The 15941-nt window shown below is 59.4% G+C and overlaps 1 protein-coding gene across 1 annotated transcript in view; it reads left to right on the top strand.

Moving 5' to 3' along the window:
* Positions 1 to 4904: 4904 nt before the first annotated feature.
* Positions 4905 to 15941, top strand: part of COL16A1 (collagen type XVI alpha 1 chain) — a 32106-nt gene continuing 21069 nt past the window's right edge. The window contains exons 1-10 of the mRNA XM_063177383.1: positions 4905 to 5026; positions 6955 to 7017; positions 7133 to 7250; positions 9631 to 9754; positions 9842 to 10117; positions 10716 to 10796; positions 11211 to 11342; positions 12267 to 12320; positions 14905 to 14940; positions 15275 to 15301. Of these exons, the coding sequence (XP_063033453.1) occupies positions 4951 to 5026; positions 6955 to 7017; positions 7133 to 7250; positions 9631 to 9754; positions 9842 to 10117; positions 10716 to 10796; positions 11211 to 11342; positions 12267 to 12320; positions 14905 to 14940; positions 15275 to 15301 (987 nt within the window). The 5' untranslated portion in view covers positions 4905 to 4950. The remainder of the gene's footprint in view (positions 5027 to 6954; positions 7018 to 7132; positions 7251 to 9630; positions 9755 to 9841; positions 10118 to 10715; positions 10797 to 11210; positions 11343 to 12266; positions 12321 to 14904; positions 14941 to 15274; positions 15302 to 15941) is intronic.

The following is a 15941-nucleotide window of genomic DNA, read 5'->3' as shown; positions in this document are numbered from 1 at the left end:
GCAGGTGCTGTCGTTGTTGGAAATAAAATTCACTCTCTGTGGTGCCGTGGGGCCGTGGGCGCTGCCTCGTGCTTGGCCTGGGGGTGGCTGTCACCCAGCGCCACCCGGTGTCACCCAGCGTGTCACAGCCTGCACCCCCCTGCCCAAAAAATCCCACCCTGAGCAGGGCTGATCCCGCACCCATGTGCTGCGAATGAGGGTCTGGTCATGGCAGATGGGAAAGGTAATTATAGAGTAATTAATCTGTGGGTAAATTGGAACTTTTGGAGGTCATCACCACGTGGAGTCGCTCCAGGTGGGCTGCCTGGTGCTGCTGGAGCATCCCAGCATCTGGAGATGGAGGTGGGAGCTCCAGCAGGAGCAGCAACTGTGGGTGGGAATGTCCAGAGCAGGACAGTGGTGCTGGAGGAGAGGACATCTCTGCTGGTAGCTCTGGGCACATCTGGGATGAGAGATTTGGATCCATGGTGGGATCACGGCACCAAAACCCTTCCAGCTCCTCCATGGCAGTGCCATGGTGGGAGCAGATCCTGGTCCCAGCCCTTTTCCCTCTGGGAAAAGCCTCCTGAGCTTCTTGAGGGCTTCCCTTGGACAGCACAGGCTTGGGAAGACCAAAGGACACTGCCCAGTTTGGGCTGGTGGCCACTGCTGCCCATGGGATGGGACAGGGCAGCTCCCATCCCCAGCACTGGGACACTGGGACAGGATGTGACCCTTGGAGTGGGGTTGAAGGTCCCAATTTCATAACCCAGTTCATCCCAGCAGTGCCCAGTTCAGGTCTGGGCCACTGGGAGAAGCCATTTGTGTCCCAGCGTGGTGGTGGGAGTGACGAGGAGGGCGTGGAAGGAGCCAAATTATCCCACTGCCACCTCCTAAGCGGGATCCAGCTGTCTGGGGAGGGGGCCAGGATGAGCATGAACATTTTGGCTGCCCATGGCAGGGGTCAGAATGGCGGGTGACAGATCCTGGGGCTGCTGTGGGGCTGCCAGCCCCGTGGAGGGTGTGGGTCAGGAGCAACATCCATTCCTTGGGGTGTTCCCCCTGCTCGTCCCTAATTCTACTGGAAAATTCTGCTGGAAATGCTTCTGGAATTGTGCTGGAAAATTCTGCTTTAAAATTCTGCTGGAAATTCTGCTGGAAAATTCTGCTGGAAAATTCTGCTGGAATTCTGCTGGAAAATTCTGCTGGGAAATTCTGCTGGAATTCTGCAGCCACATCTCCAGCTCCGGTTTCTCAGAGCTGCCACGCACAGGGATCACCCCCCCTATGCACCCTCCCTGCTTCGGGGGGATCCGGGGCCTGCTCCAGCTCCCCTCCTCTCCTTCCCCAGCCAAACACAGCCGCGAGAGGCAGCGTCAGGGTTTCCTGGGGCATCTGTTGGCAATTAGCGGCTTTTATTACTCATGGAGACGCCAGATGGGGCGAGGGAACGGAGCCCGGGCCAGAGGCGCAGGCTCGAGGAGTGTCCCAGCATAAAGGGACAAGGGACAGCCCCCAGTCCTGCCAGACAGGGGTGGCTCAGAGCAGATCCCAGAGCTCTGGAGCTGTTTTCCATTCTCAGCTCCCATCGGAGCCGGGCTGAGTCCCCCCAGCGCCAAAAATGTGAATTTTGGGGGGGCGGAAATGACGGAGAAGCGGCTCTGAGGCTGCTCGGGGTACGAGGACCTCGTGGAGCTTCTCCCTCCGCTTCCCAGGAAAGAAACTTCACCAAAAAAAGAGGCAAAAATTGCTGTTCTAGCACCGCGGCTGCAAACCGGCCCTGGGAAGCTGGAAAGAATTCCTGCAGGCGCTTTCCTTCCTGGCTGGAATTGTGCCTGGATTGGAGCAGAAATTTATGCTGAGCCTCTGAAATCCTCAGTCCTGCCAGACAGGGGGTACAGGGTGGGTCAGAGCAGATCCCAGAGCTCTGGAGCTGTTTTCCATTCTCTGCTCCTATCGGAGCCGGGCTGGGTCCCCCCAGTGCCAAAAATGTGAATTTTGGGGGGCGGAAATGATGGAGAAGCGGCTCTGAGGCTTCTCCCTCCGCTTCCCAGGAAAGAAACTTCACCAAAAAGAGGCAAAAATTGCTGTTCTAGCACCGCGGCACAAACGACCCTGCGAAGCTGGAAAGAATTCCTGCAGGCGCTTTCCTTCCTGGCTGGAATTAGGCAGGGAGGGAAGGGGGGGGAATTGTGCCTGGATCGGAGCAGAAATTAATGCTGAGCCTCTGAAATCCTCACCGCAGGAATTCCCTCCTGCGCCGTGTCCAGCTGCCTCTGAGCCAGCCTGGTCCGGCCGGCGTCATCCCAACCCTCATTCCTTGGATTTGGGGGAGCTTTTTGGGGGGTGGATGAGACGCGGGGAGGCCCCAGGGTAACAAAATCTCCGCGTTGCTCGGAGGCAAAATTGTCCTCCAGCCCCAAAATTATCGGGCTCTGCTCCGGCTCGTGTTTTTTGGCAGGCGGCTCGGCAGTTTCTTGGAAGCACAGCGCGCCTCTGCTTTTTTTCCATGATGATGGGATGGATGGATGGATGGAGGGTGGGCTGCAGGATCCTGCTTTCCATCCCCCCGCTGGGCGCCGCTCCAAGGCAGAGCTCTGGGCAGGCGGGATCCGGCTCCTTCCTCCCTCTGGAAATGCCGATCCCGTGCTCTGGAGCAGCAAAGAGAAGCAGGAGCTGCACGGAGCGGGGTTTTCCCTCGGTCCCTTTGTGCCGCTGGGTTGGGGGACAAGGAAACCAAGGGAGCGCCCTGGGAAGTGAGGGAAACTCGATTGGAAACCCTCCGAAGTGGTTTTGCGGATGAATTGAGGATCTTGAGAGATGCAGAGGATGGGATGAGGCGCTGCCCTTCACCCCTGCTCTGCTCTGGGGCTGGGATGGGATGTGGGGCCGGTTTTGGGGCCCACAGGACGCACAAACCAAGTTCATCGCTGCTGGGTGGCCCCAAACAAAGAACAATCATCCCAAAGGAGAGAACAGAGGAAAATTCGCTCTGTTTTCGTTCCCACTTGCTTTAATTACCCTTAATTACCTCAGCAGGCACCTCGCGGGAGCGTTGTCGCCGGGACTGGCTGGGGTTGCCCACGACAGCTCATTTACTGCCTCTGCACGAGCAGCAGTTGCTAATTAGCGACTTTATTGAGATCCACGCGTCCCTCACGCGTCTCTAAAGCTGCAGCCTGAACAGATCCGTCACAATTCGGGAGAAAACGCAGCTGGGCCATCCTGAGAGTCCCTGTGCCACGGTGACACAGCCATGGAGATGCCAGAGGATGCTTTGCACCCTCCAGACCTAAAATTACATGAGCTGAGCTCGTTCTCTGCCTGGTTTTGGGGGGTCAGGGCGGCTTGGCACGCATGGGAATGGGAGGATGGGGCAGCCAGGCCGCGGGGCAGCATTGCAGGCTGGCACATCCCGGGGCAGCATTGCAGGCTGGCACATCCTGGCATCCCTCCAGGGCTTGGCAGGGCTCCGGGAGATCCGCAGGACGCGGTGCCAGCGGCAGGGATGGCGGCAGGGATGGTGGCAGCAGCCGTCCTGTCTCCTCGTTCTGACCCCGGGCATCTCTCCCAGGCTGTCCCCAAGGCACCCCCGAGGCGCAGGGAGGGGACAGCAGCTCCGTGTCGCACAGAGAGCTGGCAGCCCTCGGGGTTTGCCCGGAGCTGCTCCTGGGGCTGTGCCCGTGGAGGAGCAGCATCCTTGAGGGACACCGTCCTTCCTTGGGGACACATTCTGGCCAGCGGTGCCACCAGCGGTGCCACCCGCGGGTGCCCTCAGCTCCGCGTGGGCAGGAAGAGCCGCTCCACAAGGATGGCAGACAGGGAACGGGATGCACCCCATCCCAATTCCCGGGATTGGGGTTCCCCTCGTCTGGGCCGGAGAGGGGAAGGAGGGCGAGGAGGGAGCGGAGGCGCTGCCGGGGGAGGCGCCTGGAGGAGGAGGAGGAGGAGGAGGAGGAGGAGGAGGAGGAGGGCGGGGATGCCAAGGCGGCTCCCCCGGGCTGGGGGGCGGCTCGGGCTCCCCCCGGAGGGAGGCGGGGAAGGCGGCGGGGGCGGCTCCCGGTGTCCCGCTCTCCAGCGGAGTTCCCGGTGTCCCGCGGTGGAATTCCCGGTGTCCCGGTGTCCCGCACCCCCCGTCCCCACCGAGCCCCGCGCAGGTGAGCCCCGGGAGCGCGGAGCAGCCCGGCCCTGCGGCGGGACGGGACGAGGGGGGATTATTCCCCGTTAATCCCCGGCGTTAATCCCGCCCCGGGGCCGCGGGGACCCGCCGGTGCGGAGGGTGCGGCGCGGGGCAGGCGAGGAACGGAGCGGGGGTGGCACAAGGGGTGGCACGGGCCAGAGGAGCCGGGTGACAGCGCAGGGGACAAGCGGTGAAGGGGCTGTGGGGGGCCGGGGGGGCTGGGAAGATCGGGGGGTGCCAGAGAGCCCCGAGGATGTAGGGCAGGGGTGGAAGGACGGGGATGTCCCGCTCTGGCAGCAGCCCCGGAGCCGACGGTGTCCGTCTGTCCGTCTGTCCCGGCTCCGGGCCCTGCCGGCAGCCCCGGCTTGCCTCGTGGCAGGAAGCAGGAGCGGGGCCAGGTCGGGGTGACCTGCAGGGACACCCCGACCTGGTTCCATCTCCCGGGATCCACGCGGGGCCGGGAGATGGAACGGGAGGTGCTGAGCCCTTCCCGGGCGGCTGCACCCGGTTCCACGCTGGGGAAAACTTCAGTCATTGCATTTCCGAATGTTTGGTGTAAATTCGGGTGCTGGCCTTTAACACCCAGGGGTGCTGGGATGCTGAGACTTGGGGTGGGTGTGGAGCAGAGGGATGGGGGACACAGTGACCCCCAAAACATCACCGAGCCATGGCCAGGAGGGTCAGCGCCACTCCATGCTGGTGGCTTTACTGGTGCGGCCAACCAGGTGCCCATTTTGGGGTCTGTCCCTTGCAGGTGGCCCTGAGGGCTCTGGGCCTCTGCCAGGGGCACCATGAGGGGTCTCTGGGCCCTGGTGCTCGCCTGGCTCATCAGCGCCTGCCAGGGGAAGGAGCCGCTGCCAACAGAAGGTAAGGAACACCGGGAGAAGGGCTTGGGAGCCACCTCCGTCCTGCTCTGTCCCTGTCACAGCTGGGCCAGCCCAGGGGTGGCAGAGCAGAGGTGACCACAGACACTGTGAGCTGTGCCAGGTCCCCACATGCCAGGACCGGAGTGGTGGCTCCAGAGCGAGTGCCAGGCTTTGCTCAGCATCCCCCGCGGGCAGGGGGGCCAGGGGTGGCAGAGCTGAGCCAGCCTGGGACACCCCAACACAGCCCCCAGAGGCCTGGCATGGGGACAGATGGGGTTTGGTGACACTCGGTGACAGCCAGGGCAGTGCGGCTGGAGCCGGATCCGGACAGGGCAGGTGAGCCAGGACAGGGCAGGGTGAGGATGCACAGAGCTCCCGAGGGGGGTTTGGCCATGATGCACACCATGGTGCAGGGCTGGGAGGTGTCCAGGTGCAGCTGGGGACAGGGGGACGGTGGCTGAGGATGGGAACGGGGACGGGGGAACAGGGATGGGGAAATGAGGATGGGAATAGGGATGGGAGAACAGGGATGGAAACAGGGACGGGGAACAGAGATGGGTCCCGGTGTGGGATGAGCCCCGGGCTCCGGGGGAGGAGCCGCTGGAAGCGACACCGGGGTTGCATCAGGCGGGAGGGGACATTGTCACTGTCACTGTCACCCGCTCCTGCTGCCCGGCACGGCCTTTCCTGAGAGACAGAGGCAAGATTTTCCCTTCCCAGAGCTGGGAGAGACTCCAGAGGGGTGGCACTGGGGTGATTTACGCTCCTTGGTGTCCCCTGCCCTGCTGAGGTTGAGAGAGGGGCACTCTGCCCTGGCTGTGACATTCACTGCTGTGACATTGGCCCAGGCATGTCCCCAAACCACTGCTGGCCCCTGCTCAGCCTGGGCCACAAACACGGTGGTGCCAAGCTCTTGACAGAGGTGGGGAGGGTCTGGGGAGGGCAGAGACCCCTTGGCAACATCGTAGGAGCATCTTTGGTGCCCATCCTGCTCCAGGGCCGCTTTGCACGGAGACAAAACAAATCCTTCCCTTCTCCCTTGTTTACTCCTTTATCTCGCACCTCCCAACATCTGGCGCATCTGGAGGTGGCTCGGTGCTGCCGGGGCCGTGATTTATCCCTGCAAGCGGCAGCAGCACCCCCGTGACCGCCCCTGACACGGCATTTCCTGCTCCTCGGCCTCGGGCTGCACCCTCGCGCCTGTCCCCGAGGGCCACCGCCTCGGGAAGGGGCAGGAGGGGACAGCTGCCGGTGGCGCTGTGGGTGTCCCTGGCAGCCGGCCCGGCCTCCTGATGCCGATCGCAGCCGCGGGGCTGTCTGCGGGCAAAACAGAGCTGGGAAAGCGCCTCACCTGCGGGAGGCAGCAGCGCCAGCTCTGTCCCCTCCGGAGCTCTGTCCCCTCCAAAACTCTGTCCCCTCTCAATCTCTGTCACCTCTCAATCTCTGTCACCTCCCAATCTCTGTTCTCTCTCAATCTCTGTCCCCTCCGAAGCTCTGTCCCCTTCAAAGCTCTGTCACCCCCCTATCTCTGTCCCCTCCCAATCTTTGTCCCCTTCCAATCTCTGTCCCCTTCCAATCTCTGTCCCCTCCCCAGCTCTGTCTCCTCCCATTCTCTGTCCCCCTCAATCTCTGTCCCCTCTCAATCTCTGTCCCTTCCCAATCTCTGTCCCCTCCCAATATCTGTCCCCTCTCAATCTCTGTCCCTTCCCATTCTCTGTCCCTTCCCAATCTCTGTCCCCTCCCAAGCTCTGTCCCCTCCCAGGCTCTGTCCCTTCCCAAGTGGGGTTTTCTTGCTCTGTGCTGCCTCTGGGCCTGGGGCCGGCTGCTGGCAGCACCCCCAGACCCTCCTGGCCTTGGGGAGCTCTCTGTGGTGCCACCCTGCTTGCCTGGGGACACCGCAGTGACAGTGACAGCTGGTTCGCCCCACAGGGGAGCTGTGCCCGCGGCTCTGGGACGAGGACCTGCTTGGGGACAAGTACGAGAATGTCACCGGTAAGGAAAGACCCTCTCGGGGATGCCCTGGCACCCCAGGATGGGCTCTGTGACCTGCCTGGGGACTGTCACCTGTCCCAGGGCCGGGTCTCACGTCCCCTGCTTTGTCCTGCAGGGTTTAACCTGGTTAAAAGGTTCGACCTGCTCAAGATCTCATCCATCAAGAAGATCCGCAGCGCCCGGGGGCCGGCGGTGCTGCGCCTGGGCACCGTGCCCCTGGTCCAGCCCACGCAGTGAGTGACCTGGGTGACACGTCAGGTGGCCTTGGGTGACCTGTGAGGTGGCCCTGAGTGACCCTCAGGTGGCCCAGAGCTCCTCCAGGTGTAAATTCGGGGTCTGGGTGCAGCTGGGGTGTGACACTGTTCATAGAGGTCTGAGGATGAGGGAAGAGACGAGGCTCTGACTCCATGTCTCAGAAGGCTTGATTGATTATTTTATGATATATAATATAATATAATATAATATAATATAATATAATATAATATAATATAATATAATATAATATAATATAATATAATATAATATAATATAATATAATATAATATAATATAATATAATATAATATAATATAATATAATATAATATAATATAATATAATATAATATAATATAATATACATTGTATTATATATAATATAATAGATGATACAATATATAATATATAATATATAATATATAATATATAATATATAATATATAATATATAATATATTATATATTATATATAACATATAACATATAACATATAACATATAACATATAACATATAACATATTATATGCTATATATGTTATATGTTATATGTTATATGTTATATAACATATATGTTATATATTATATATTATATATTATATATTATATATTATATATTATATATTATATATTATATATTATATATTATATATTATATATTATATTAATATAATATATTAATATATTGTAATATAATAGAGTCTATTAAAACTATACTAAAAGAATAGAAGAAAGGATTTCATCAGAAGGCTGGCTAAGGATAGAAAAAGAAGGAATGGTAACAAAAGCTTCTGTCTTGGACAGAGAGCCTGAGCCAGCTGACTGTGATTGGCCATTAATTAGAAACAATTAACATGAGACCAATCACAGATTTACCTGTTGCATTCCACAGCAGCAGATAATCAATGTTTACATTTTGTTCCTGAGGCCTCTCAGCTTCTCAGGGGGAAAAACCCCAAGGAAAGGATTTTCCATAAAAGATGTCTGTGACATTGGGTGGCCTTTGCTCTTAGCTCGTGTCAGGGATGCCAGGCAGCTCCGTGTCACCCGTGGGGACACTGGGGACCCCGAGGCTGCCCCAACGCTTTTCTCCTCGAAAGTAAACCCCAGGCTGCCACGGCTCTGCTGGGTGCTGGCCAAACCTTGCGCAAGCAGAGCTCTGTGCCCGCTCTGTGGCTGCTCCTGGCAGAGCCTGCGGGGTCCAGACGAGCTCCAGAGGCTCTGAGCAGGCGCTGCTGGGTGTGTGGGGGGCTGCTGGGGGGCACAGGCTGTCTGGCCTTTGTCCCCACGGTGCCAGGGCTGGCAGGGACGCTGCAGCGTGGCAGGGTGGCAGCAGATCCACGTCCTGCAGGAAATGGCTGTGGCGTGTCCCCACATTGCCCCGGGGCTGGCACGGAGCTGTGCTGGGCATGGGGCTCTCCAGAGGGCCAGCAGATCCAGCCTGGGCAGCCAAACCCTTGGATGGATGGTGGAGAATCCAGGCTGGTGTTGTTCTTGGCTCGGGGCACAGCAAATTCAGCTTTGGGGAGTCTGGAGATGGGCACAGAGATCCTGTGAGATCCTATGGGTGCCCACCCACCTCGGTGCCCTGTCAGGGTGTCCCTGTGCCCCGTGGAGAGCAGAGGGCACCGCTGGCCTGGTCCCAGTGCCCATCCCTTGGTGCAGCTCCAGAGCAGTGGCTCGGAAAGCCGTGGGTGTGGAGCCAAGGCTGGGAGCGGAGCAGAGCCTGGAGCAAATATTTCCAGAGGCTGAATGGGCTGTGGGAGAGCTGGGGAAGGCTGCCAGAGCCTCCCTGGCCATGATGGATGCATTTCCTGCCTGCCCTGGGACAAAATTTTGGGATAAGAGCTGCAGCCATGCCAGCAGGGGCGGCAGTGTGGGGCAGAACCCACTGTGACGCCATCCTGGGTGCCACCAGTGGGGACAGCTCATGGGGGGTTATTGGGGTGGTGCTGCCACCTGAAAATGCCCTATGGATCTGTGCCACCAGTGGGGACGGCTCGTGGCAGGACCCACAGGGAGCTGTCGGGATGGTGCTGCCACCTGAAAGTGCCCGAAAATGGGTGCCACCAGTGGGGACAGCTCATGGCAGGACCCACAAGTGGTTGTTGGGGTGATGCTGCCACCTGAAATTGTCCTATGGATGGGTGCCACCAGTAGGGACAGATCAGGGCAGGACCCATTGGGGGTTGTTGGGGTGGTGCTGCCACCTGAAAGTGGCACCCTATGGATGGGTGCCACCCTCCTCAGTTCCAGCTCCATCCCCAGAGCACCCCATAGGACCCAGCCACCCCTATGGGTGGGTGCCACCCTCCTTGGAGCACCCCATAGGATCCAGCCACCCCAAGAGCTGTCCCCACAGGCAGGTGTTCCCCCGGGGACTGCCGCCCACCTTCACCCTGGTCCTCACCTTGCTGCTGAAGAAGAACAGCACCGGCGAGCACTGGTACCTCTTCCAGGTCACCGACCGCCAGGGATACCCCCAGGTACACCCCGGGGACGTGGGGGGACACCCCAATGGCATCCAGGAGCCATTTCTGAGCGTGCCACTTGTCCCCTGTGTGTGTGCCCAGCTCTCCCTGTCCGTGCACGGCCCTGAGAGGAGCCTGGAGTTCCAGGCGCGGGCACCGGGTGCCAGCTTTGTGAGCGCCACCTTCGCGGGCAAGGCGGTGGCGTCGCTGTTCGACGGGCGCTGGCACAAGGTGGTGCTGGCCCTGCAGGGCCAGGCCGTGTCCGTGCACCTGGACTGCGCCTCCATCTCCTCCAAGCCGCTGGGGCCAAGGAGAGCGCTGGCACCCGAGGGCAACGCCTTCCTGGGGCTGGACGCCGTGCGTGGCACGCCGGTCAGGGTGAGTCACAGGGGTCGGTGCCCATGGGTGCCAATGGGTGCCAATGAGTGGCAATGAGTGCCAATGAGTGGCAATGAGTGACAATGAGTGCCCCAGGGTCAGCGCCCCTGAGTGTCACCGAGTACCAATGAGTACCAATGAGTGTCAATGAGTGCCAATGAGTGCCAATGAGTGCCAATGGGTGCCAATGAGTGCCAATGAGTGCCAATGGGTGGCAATGAGTGCCGTTGGGTGGCAATGAGTGACAATGAGTGCCCCTGCGGTCAGTGCCCCTGAGTGCCAATGAGCACCCCTGAGTGCCCCTGAGTGCCAATGAGTGCAAATGAGTGCCCCTGAGTGCCCCTGAGTGCCAATGGGTGCCAATGAGTGCCAATGAGTGCCAATGGGTGGCAATGAGTGCCGTTGGGTGGCAATGAGTGACAATGAGTGCCAATGAGTGCCCTGGGGTCTCTGCCCCTGAGTGCCAATGAATGCCCCAGGGTCGGTGCCCCTGAGTGCCAATGAGTGCCCCTGAGTGCCAATGAGTGCCAATGGGTGCCCCTGTCACTGCCTGCTCTGTCAGGGCCACCCCTGACCTGTCACCCGTGTCCTGCTGCAGTTTGACCTCCAGCAAGCTCAGATCTACTGCGACGCCGAGCTGGCCAGGCAGGAGGGGTGCTGCGAGATCTTGGCCAGTGGGGTGAGTGACCCTGAGTGACCCTGGTGCCCCTGAGTGCCACTGAGTGGCCCGAAGAGCCCTGGAGTGCCCCTAGTGCCCCTGAACACCCCTGAGTGCCAATGAGTGCCACTGAGAGCTCCTGAGTGCCCCGCGTGCCTCTGAGTGCCCTGAGCGCTTCTGAGTGCCCATGAGTGCCACTGAGCACCCCTGAGTGCCACTGAGTGCCCCTGAACACCCCTGAGCATCTCTGAGTGCCCCCACCCCAACCCTGGACCCTGGAACTGCCCTGTGCAAGCTCAGGGTTTTTCCCCACAGGGGAAACTGAGGCACACTGAGGGAAGGTCTGTCCCCTTTGTGTCACCGCCTCGTGCTGCCCATCCCCGCAGCCCCGGCTGTCCCCCAGCAGCCTCCCCTGACCCTGCTGTGTCCCTGCAGTGCCAGACGGAAACGCCCAAGACCCGGCGGCAAGCGGAGCTGATGCAGAGCAGCAACCTGATCGAGATGGTGCCGCAGCCCGAGGGCAGGGTGTTCACCCGCTGCTTCTGCCTGGAGGAGCCGCTGGGCACCGTGAGCTCTGGCAGTGCCACCCCGGCCCCAGCCTGGTCCAATCCCAGTCCCCATCCCCATCCCAGTCCCCATTCCAGTCCCTGTTCCCATCTCCATCCCCATCCTGGGTCCCCATCCTGTCCCTGTCCCTGTCCCTGAGCCCATCTCCATTTCCATCCCCATTCTCATCCCAGTCCTCATCCCTGTTCCCATTCCCATCTCCATCCCAGTCCCCATCCCAGTCCCATCCCATTCCCATCCCAGTCCCCATCCCCATCCTGGGTCCCCCATCCCCGTTCCCATCCCTGTTCCCATCCCAGTTCCATCTCCATCCCCATCCCTGTTCCCATCTCCATCCCAGTCCCCATCCCAGTCCCCATCTCTGTTCCCATCCCCATCCCATCCCCATCCCATCCCCATCCCATCCCATCCCATCCCCATCCCACCCCATCCCATCCCATCCCATCCCATCCCATCCCATCCCATCCCATCCCATCCCATCCCATCCCATCCCATCCCATCCCATCCCATCCCATCCCATCCCATCCCATCCCATCCCATCCCATCCCATCCCATCCCATCCCATCCCATCCCATCCCCATCCCCATCCCCATCCCCATCCCATCCCATTGCTCCAGCCCCTGGAAAATCCCTTCCTCACTTTTTCCACCCAGTATGAGGCTCACGAGGGAGGGAGGGAGGTGTCCGTGACCCGAGGGGATGATGAGGGACATGAAGGTCCCACCAGGGCAGGGAGGTGTCTGTGACCTGAGGGGACAAAGGACAGGAAGGTCCCAGGTGTCCGTGACCCGAGGTTCTGAGGGACACGAAGGTCCCACCACTGCCTCCTCCTCCTCCCTGAACGCCCGGGCAGGACCATCCCAGGATTCACGGACAGGGCTGGGATGCTCCAGGCTCTTCCCACCAGCTCTTCCCTCCCTGCAGGAGCCGGGCAGAGCCTCGGGAAGGACCAGCCTGAGGGACGATCCCAAGGACAAGGTGAGCGTGTGCCAGCCCTGCTCCCCTCCCAGTGCCACCCGCGGTGCCACCACTGTCCCACAGCCCGCCTGGCTCTGTCCCTGCCAATTTGGGCTCTCCCAGCGCTGCAGGGACGCCGTGAGGAGCGGCTGCTCTGCTCCCCCGAGCAGGGACTGAGGCCCCACTGGCTCCGTGCTGCTGCTGGAGCCAGCCCAGCTCTGGCCAAGGGCCTCTTTGCTCCCTGTGAGCGTCTGCCAGAGCTGGGAAACGTCTCCAGAACTCCTGTTCCTCATCCCTGAACGTCTCTGGGATCTGCTCCTCATCCCTGAATGTCTCTGGGATCTGTTCCTCATCCCTGAATGTTTCTGGGATCTGTTCCTCATCCCTGAACATTTCTGGGATCTGCTCCTCATCCCTGAATGTTTCTGGGATCTGTTCCTCATCCCTGAACATTTCTGGGATCTGCTCCTCATCTCTGAATGTTTCTGGGGTCTGTTCCTCATCCCCTCATCCCACCACGGGGATGTCCCAGGGTGCAGATTGGGGTGGGTGCAGATCTCCAGAGCTCCTGTTCCTCATCCCTGAATGTTTCTGGGATCTGTTCCTCATCCCTGAACGTTTCTGGGATCTGTTCCTCATCCCTGAATGTTTCTGGGGTCTGTTCCTCATCCCTGAACATTTCTGGGGTCTGTTCCTCATCCCTGAATGTTTCTGGGATCTGTTCTTCATCCCTGAATGTCTCTGGGATCTGTTCCTCATCCCTGAATGTTTCTGGGGTCTGTTCCTCACCCCTGAATGTTTCTGGGGTCTGTTCCTCATCCCTGAACGTCTCTGGGATCCCTCATCTCACCACAGGGATGTCCCAGGGTGCAGATTGGGGTGGGTGCAGACCTCCAGAGCTCCTGTTCCTCATCCCTGAATGTCTCTGGGATCTGTTCCTCATCCCTGAACGTTTCTGGGGTCTGTTCCTCATCCCTGAATGTTTTTGGGATCTGTTCTTCATCCCTGAATGTCTCTGGGATCTGTTCCTCATCCCTGAATGTTTCTGGGATGCCTCATCCCACCACGGGGATGTCCCAAGGTTCAAATCGGGGTGGAGGGTGATAAATGGGCTCAAAAGCTCTTGGAGATCTGTTTCACACCCAAGACAGCTCAGCTGCCTTGGAAGGCGTAAAATCAGCAGGATGGCTTCTGTGGGAGTGGTGGAAACAAAAAAAGTTTTAGTAAAAGGCAAAATAACAAAATCCTTTGCAGAGAAAACCCAGCCAAAGGTGCAAAAGGTTCTTGGTGCTCTGGGGTTTGGGGGTGTTGCGGGGTTTTGGGGTGCTCTGGGTTTGAGTGCTGTGGGGTTTTGGGTGCTGTGGGGTTTTGGGAGTGCTGTGGAGTTTGAGGGTGCTGTGGAGTTTGGTTTTGGGAGTATTGTGGGGGTTTTGGGTGTTATGGGATTTGGGGCGTTGTGGGGCTTTAGGAGTGTTGTTGGGTTGGGGAGTGCTATGAGATTTGGGGTGCTCTGGGGTTTTGTGTTCTGTGGGGTTTAGGGGTGTTGTGGAATTTTGGGTGCTGTGGGGTTTGGGGGTGCTCTGGCATTTGGGGTGCTGTGGGATTTTGGGTGCTGTGGGGTTTTGGGGTGTTATGGGGTTTGGGGTATTGTGGGCTTTGGGAGTGCTGTGGGCTTTGGGAGTGCTGTGGGGTTTTGGGGTGCTGTGGAGTTTGGGGTGCTCTGGTATTTGGGGGTGCTGTGGGGTTTGGATAGTTGTGGGTTTTTGGGTGCTCTGGGTTTTTGGGTGCCCTGGTGTTTGGGGTGCTCTGGTGTTTGGGGTGCCCTGGTGTTCGGGGTGCTCTGGGTTTTTGGGCGCCCTGGTGTTTGGGGAGCTGTGGGTTTGGGGTGCTCTGGGTTTGGGGTGCCCTGGTGTTTGGGGTGCTCTGGGTTTGGGGTGCTCTGGGTTTTTGGGTGCCCTGGTGTTTGGGGTGCTCTGGTTTGGGGTGCTCTGGGTTTGGGGTGCCCTGGTGTTTGGGTGCTATGGGTTTGGGGTGCTCTGGGTTTTTGGGTGCTCTGGTGTTTGGGGTGCTCTGGGTTTGGGGTGCTCTGGGTTTTTGGGTGCTCTGGGTTTGGGGTGCTCTGGGTTTTTGGGTGCCCTGGTGTTTTGGGTGCCCTGGTGTTCGGGGTGCTCTGGGTTTGGGGTGCCCTGGTGTTTGGGGTGCCCTGGTGTTTTGGGTGCCCTGATGTTTGGGGTGCTCTGGGTTTGGGGTACTCTGGGTTTTTGGGTGCCCTGGTGTTTGGGGTGCCCTGGTTTTTGGGGTGCTCTGGGTTTTTGGGTGCCCTGGTTTTCGGGGTGCTCTGGGTTTGGGGTACTCTGGGTTTTTGGGTGCCCTGGTGTTTGGGGTGCTCTGGGTTTGGGGTGCTCTGGGTTTTTGGGTGCCCTGGTGTTTGGGGTGCCCTGGTGTTTGGGGTGCTCTGGGTTTGGGGTGCTCTGGGTTTTTGGGTGCCCTGGTGTTTGGGGTGCCCTGGTGTTTGGGGTGCTCTGGGTTTTTGGGTGCCCTGGTGTCCGGGGTGCCATGGGCAGTGCGTGCAGCTGCTCCAATCTCCCACCCCCGTCTCTTGCAGTGCCCTCCCTGCTCGCCCCAGATGGCACCAGGAAATGTGAGTGTGGCACCGGGCATGGGGGACCCTGACCTGGCCAGGCTGGGCTGTGACCTGGGGGTGGCAAAAGCCACTGAGCCACTGTCCCCAGCCCCCCACGACCCCACAGCTCCTCCTGACCCTGCAACATCTGGAAGGGCCCTGATCCTTTCCAGATGTGGCCCCATTCCTGCAGCAGCAGCTGGCTGGGGTTGTGGGGGGATGGCAGGGGGGTGGCAGCCATTGGGACACCCATGGTGGCACTTGGGGACAGAGTGCTGGGACCATGGGGACAGTGCTGGGCTCAGGGCTCTGCTGCTGCCACCTTGGGGACACCTCTGTCCTGTGCCCACAGGTCACCCTCGGTCCCCCAGGTCCCAAGGTTGGTTTGGCACCTCCCAGGACACCCAGAGCTGCAGCGGGGATGTGGGGATGCTGTGCCAGGGCATCCCTGCCAGGAGCTGTGGGCACACATGGGGACGTGGGGACACCCTGTGTTCTGTCACCCTCCCTGTGCCCATTTGTCCCCCACCCTGTGCCCGTTTTACACCCACTTTGTGCCAGTTTTTCATCAACCCTGTACCCGTTTGTCCCCCATCCTGTGCCCATTTGTCACCCATTCTGTGCCCATTTTTAACCCACCCCGTGCCCGTTTTTCACCCACCCTGTGTCTGTCACCCACCCTGTGCCCATTTGTCCCCTTCTCTGTGCCCACTTGTCCCCCATCCTGTGCCCATTTGTCACCCACCCTGTGCCCGCTTGTCCCTTTCCCTGTGCCCATTTGTGTGCCCATTTGTCACCCATTCTGTGTCTGTTCGTCCCCTTCCCCGTGCCCATTTTTCACCCACCCTGTGCCCATTTTTCACCCACCCTGTGCCCATTTGCCTGCCTCCCTGTGCCCATTTCTCCCCTTCCCTGTGCCCACTTGTCACCCACCCTGTGCCCCTTTATCACCCTCCCTGTGTCCCCTTCCCTGTGCCCATTTGTCACCCTCCCTGTGCCCATTTTTAAAACATCCTGTG

The sequence above is a fragment of the Melospiza melodia genome, chromosome 27 (genome assembly GCF_035770615.1).
Source record: "Melospiza melodia melodia isolate bMelMel2 chromosome 27, bMelMel2.pri, whole genome shotgun sequence".
NCBI classification, from domain to species: Eukaryota; Metazoa; Chordata; class Aves; order Passeriformes; family Passerellidae; genus Melospiza; species Melospiza melodia.
Note: the sequence above shows the minus strand (reverse complement) of the source record. Positions and strands in the feature narration are given on the sequence as shown.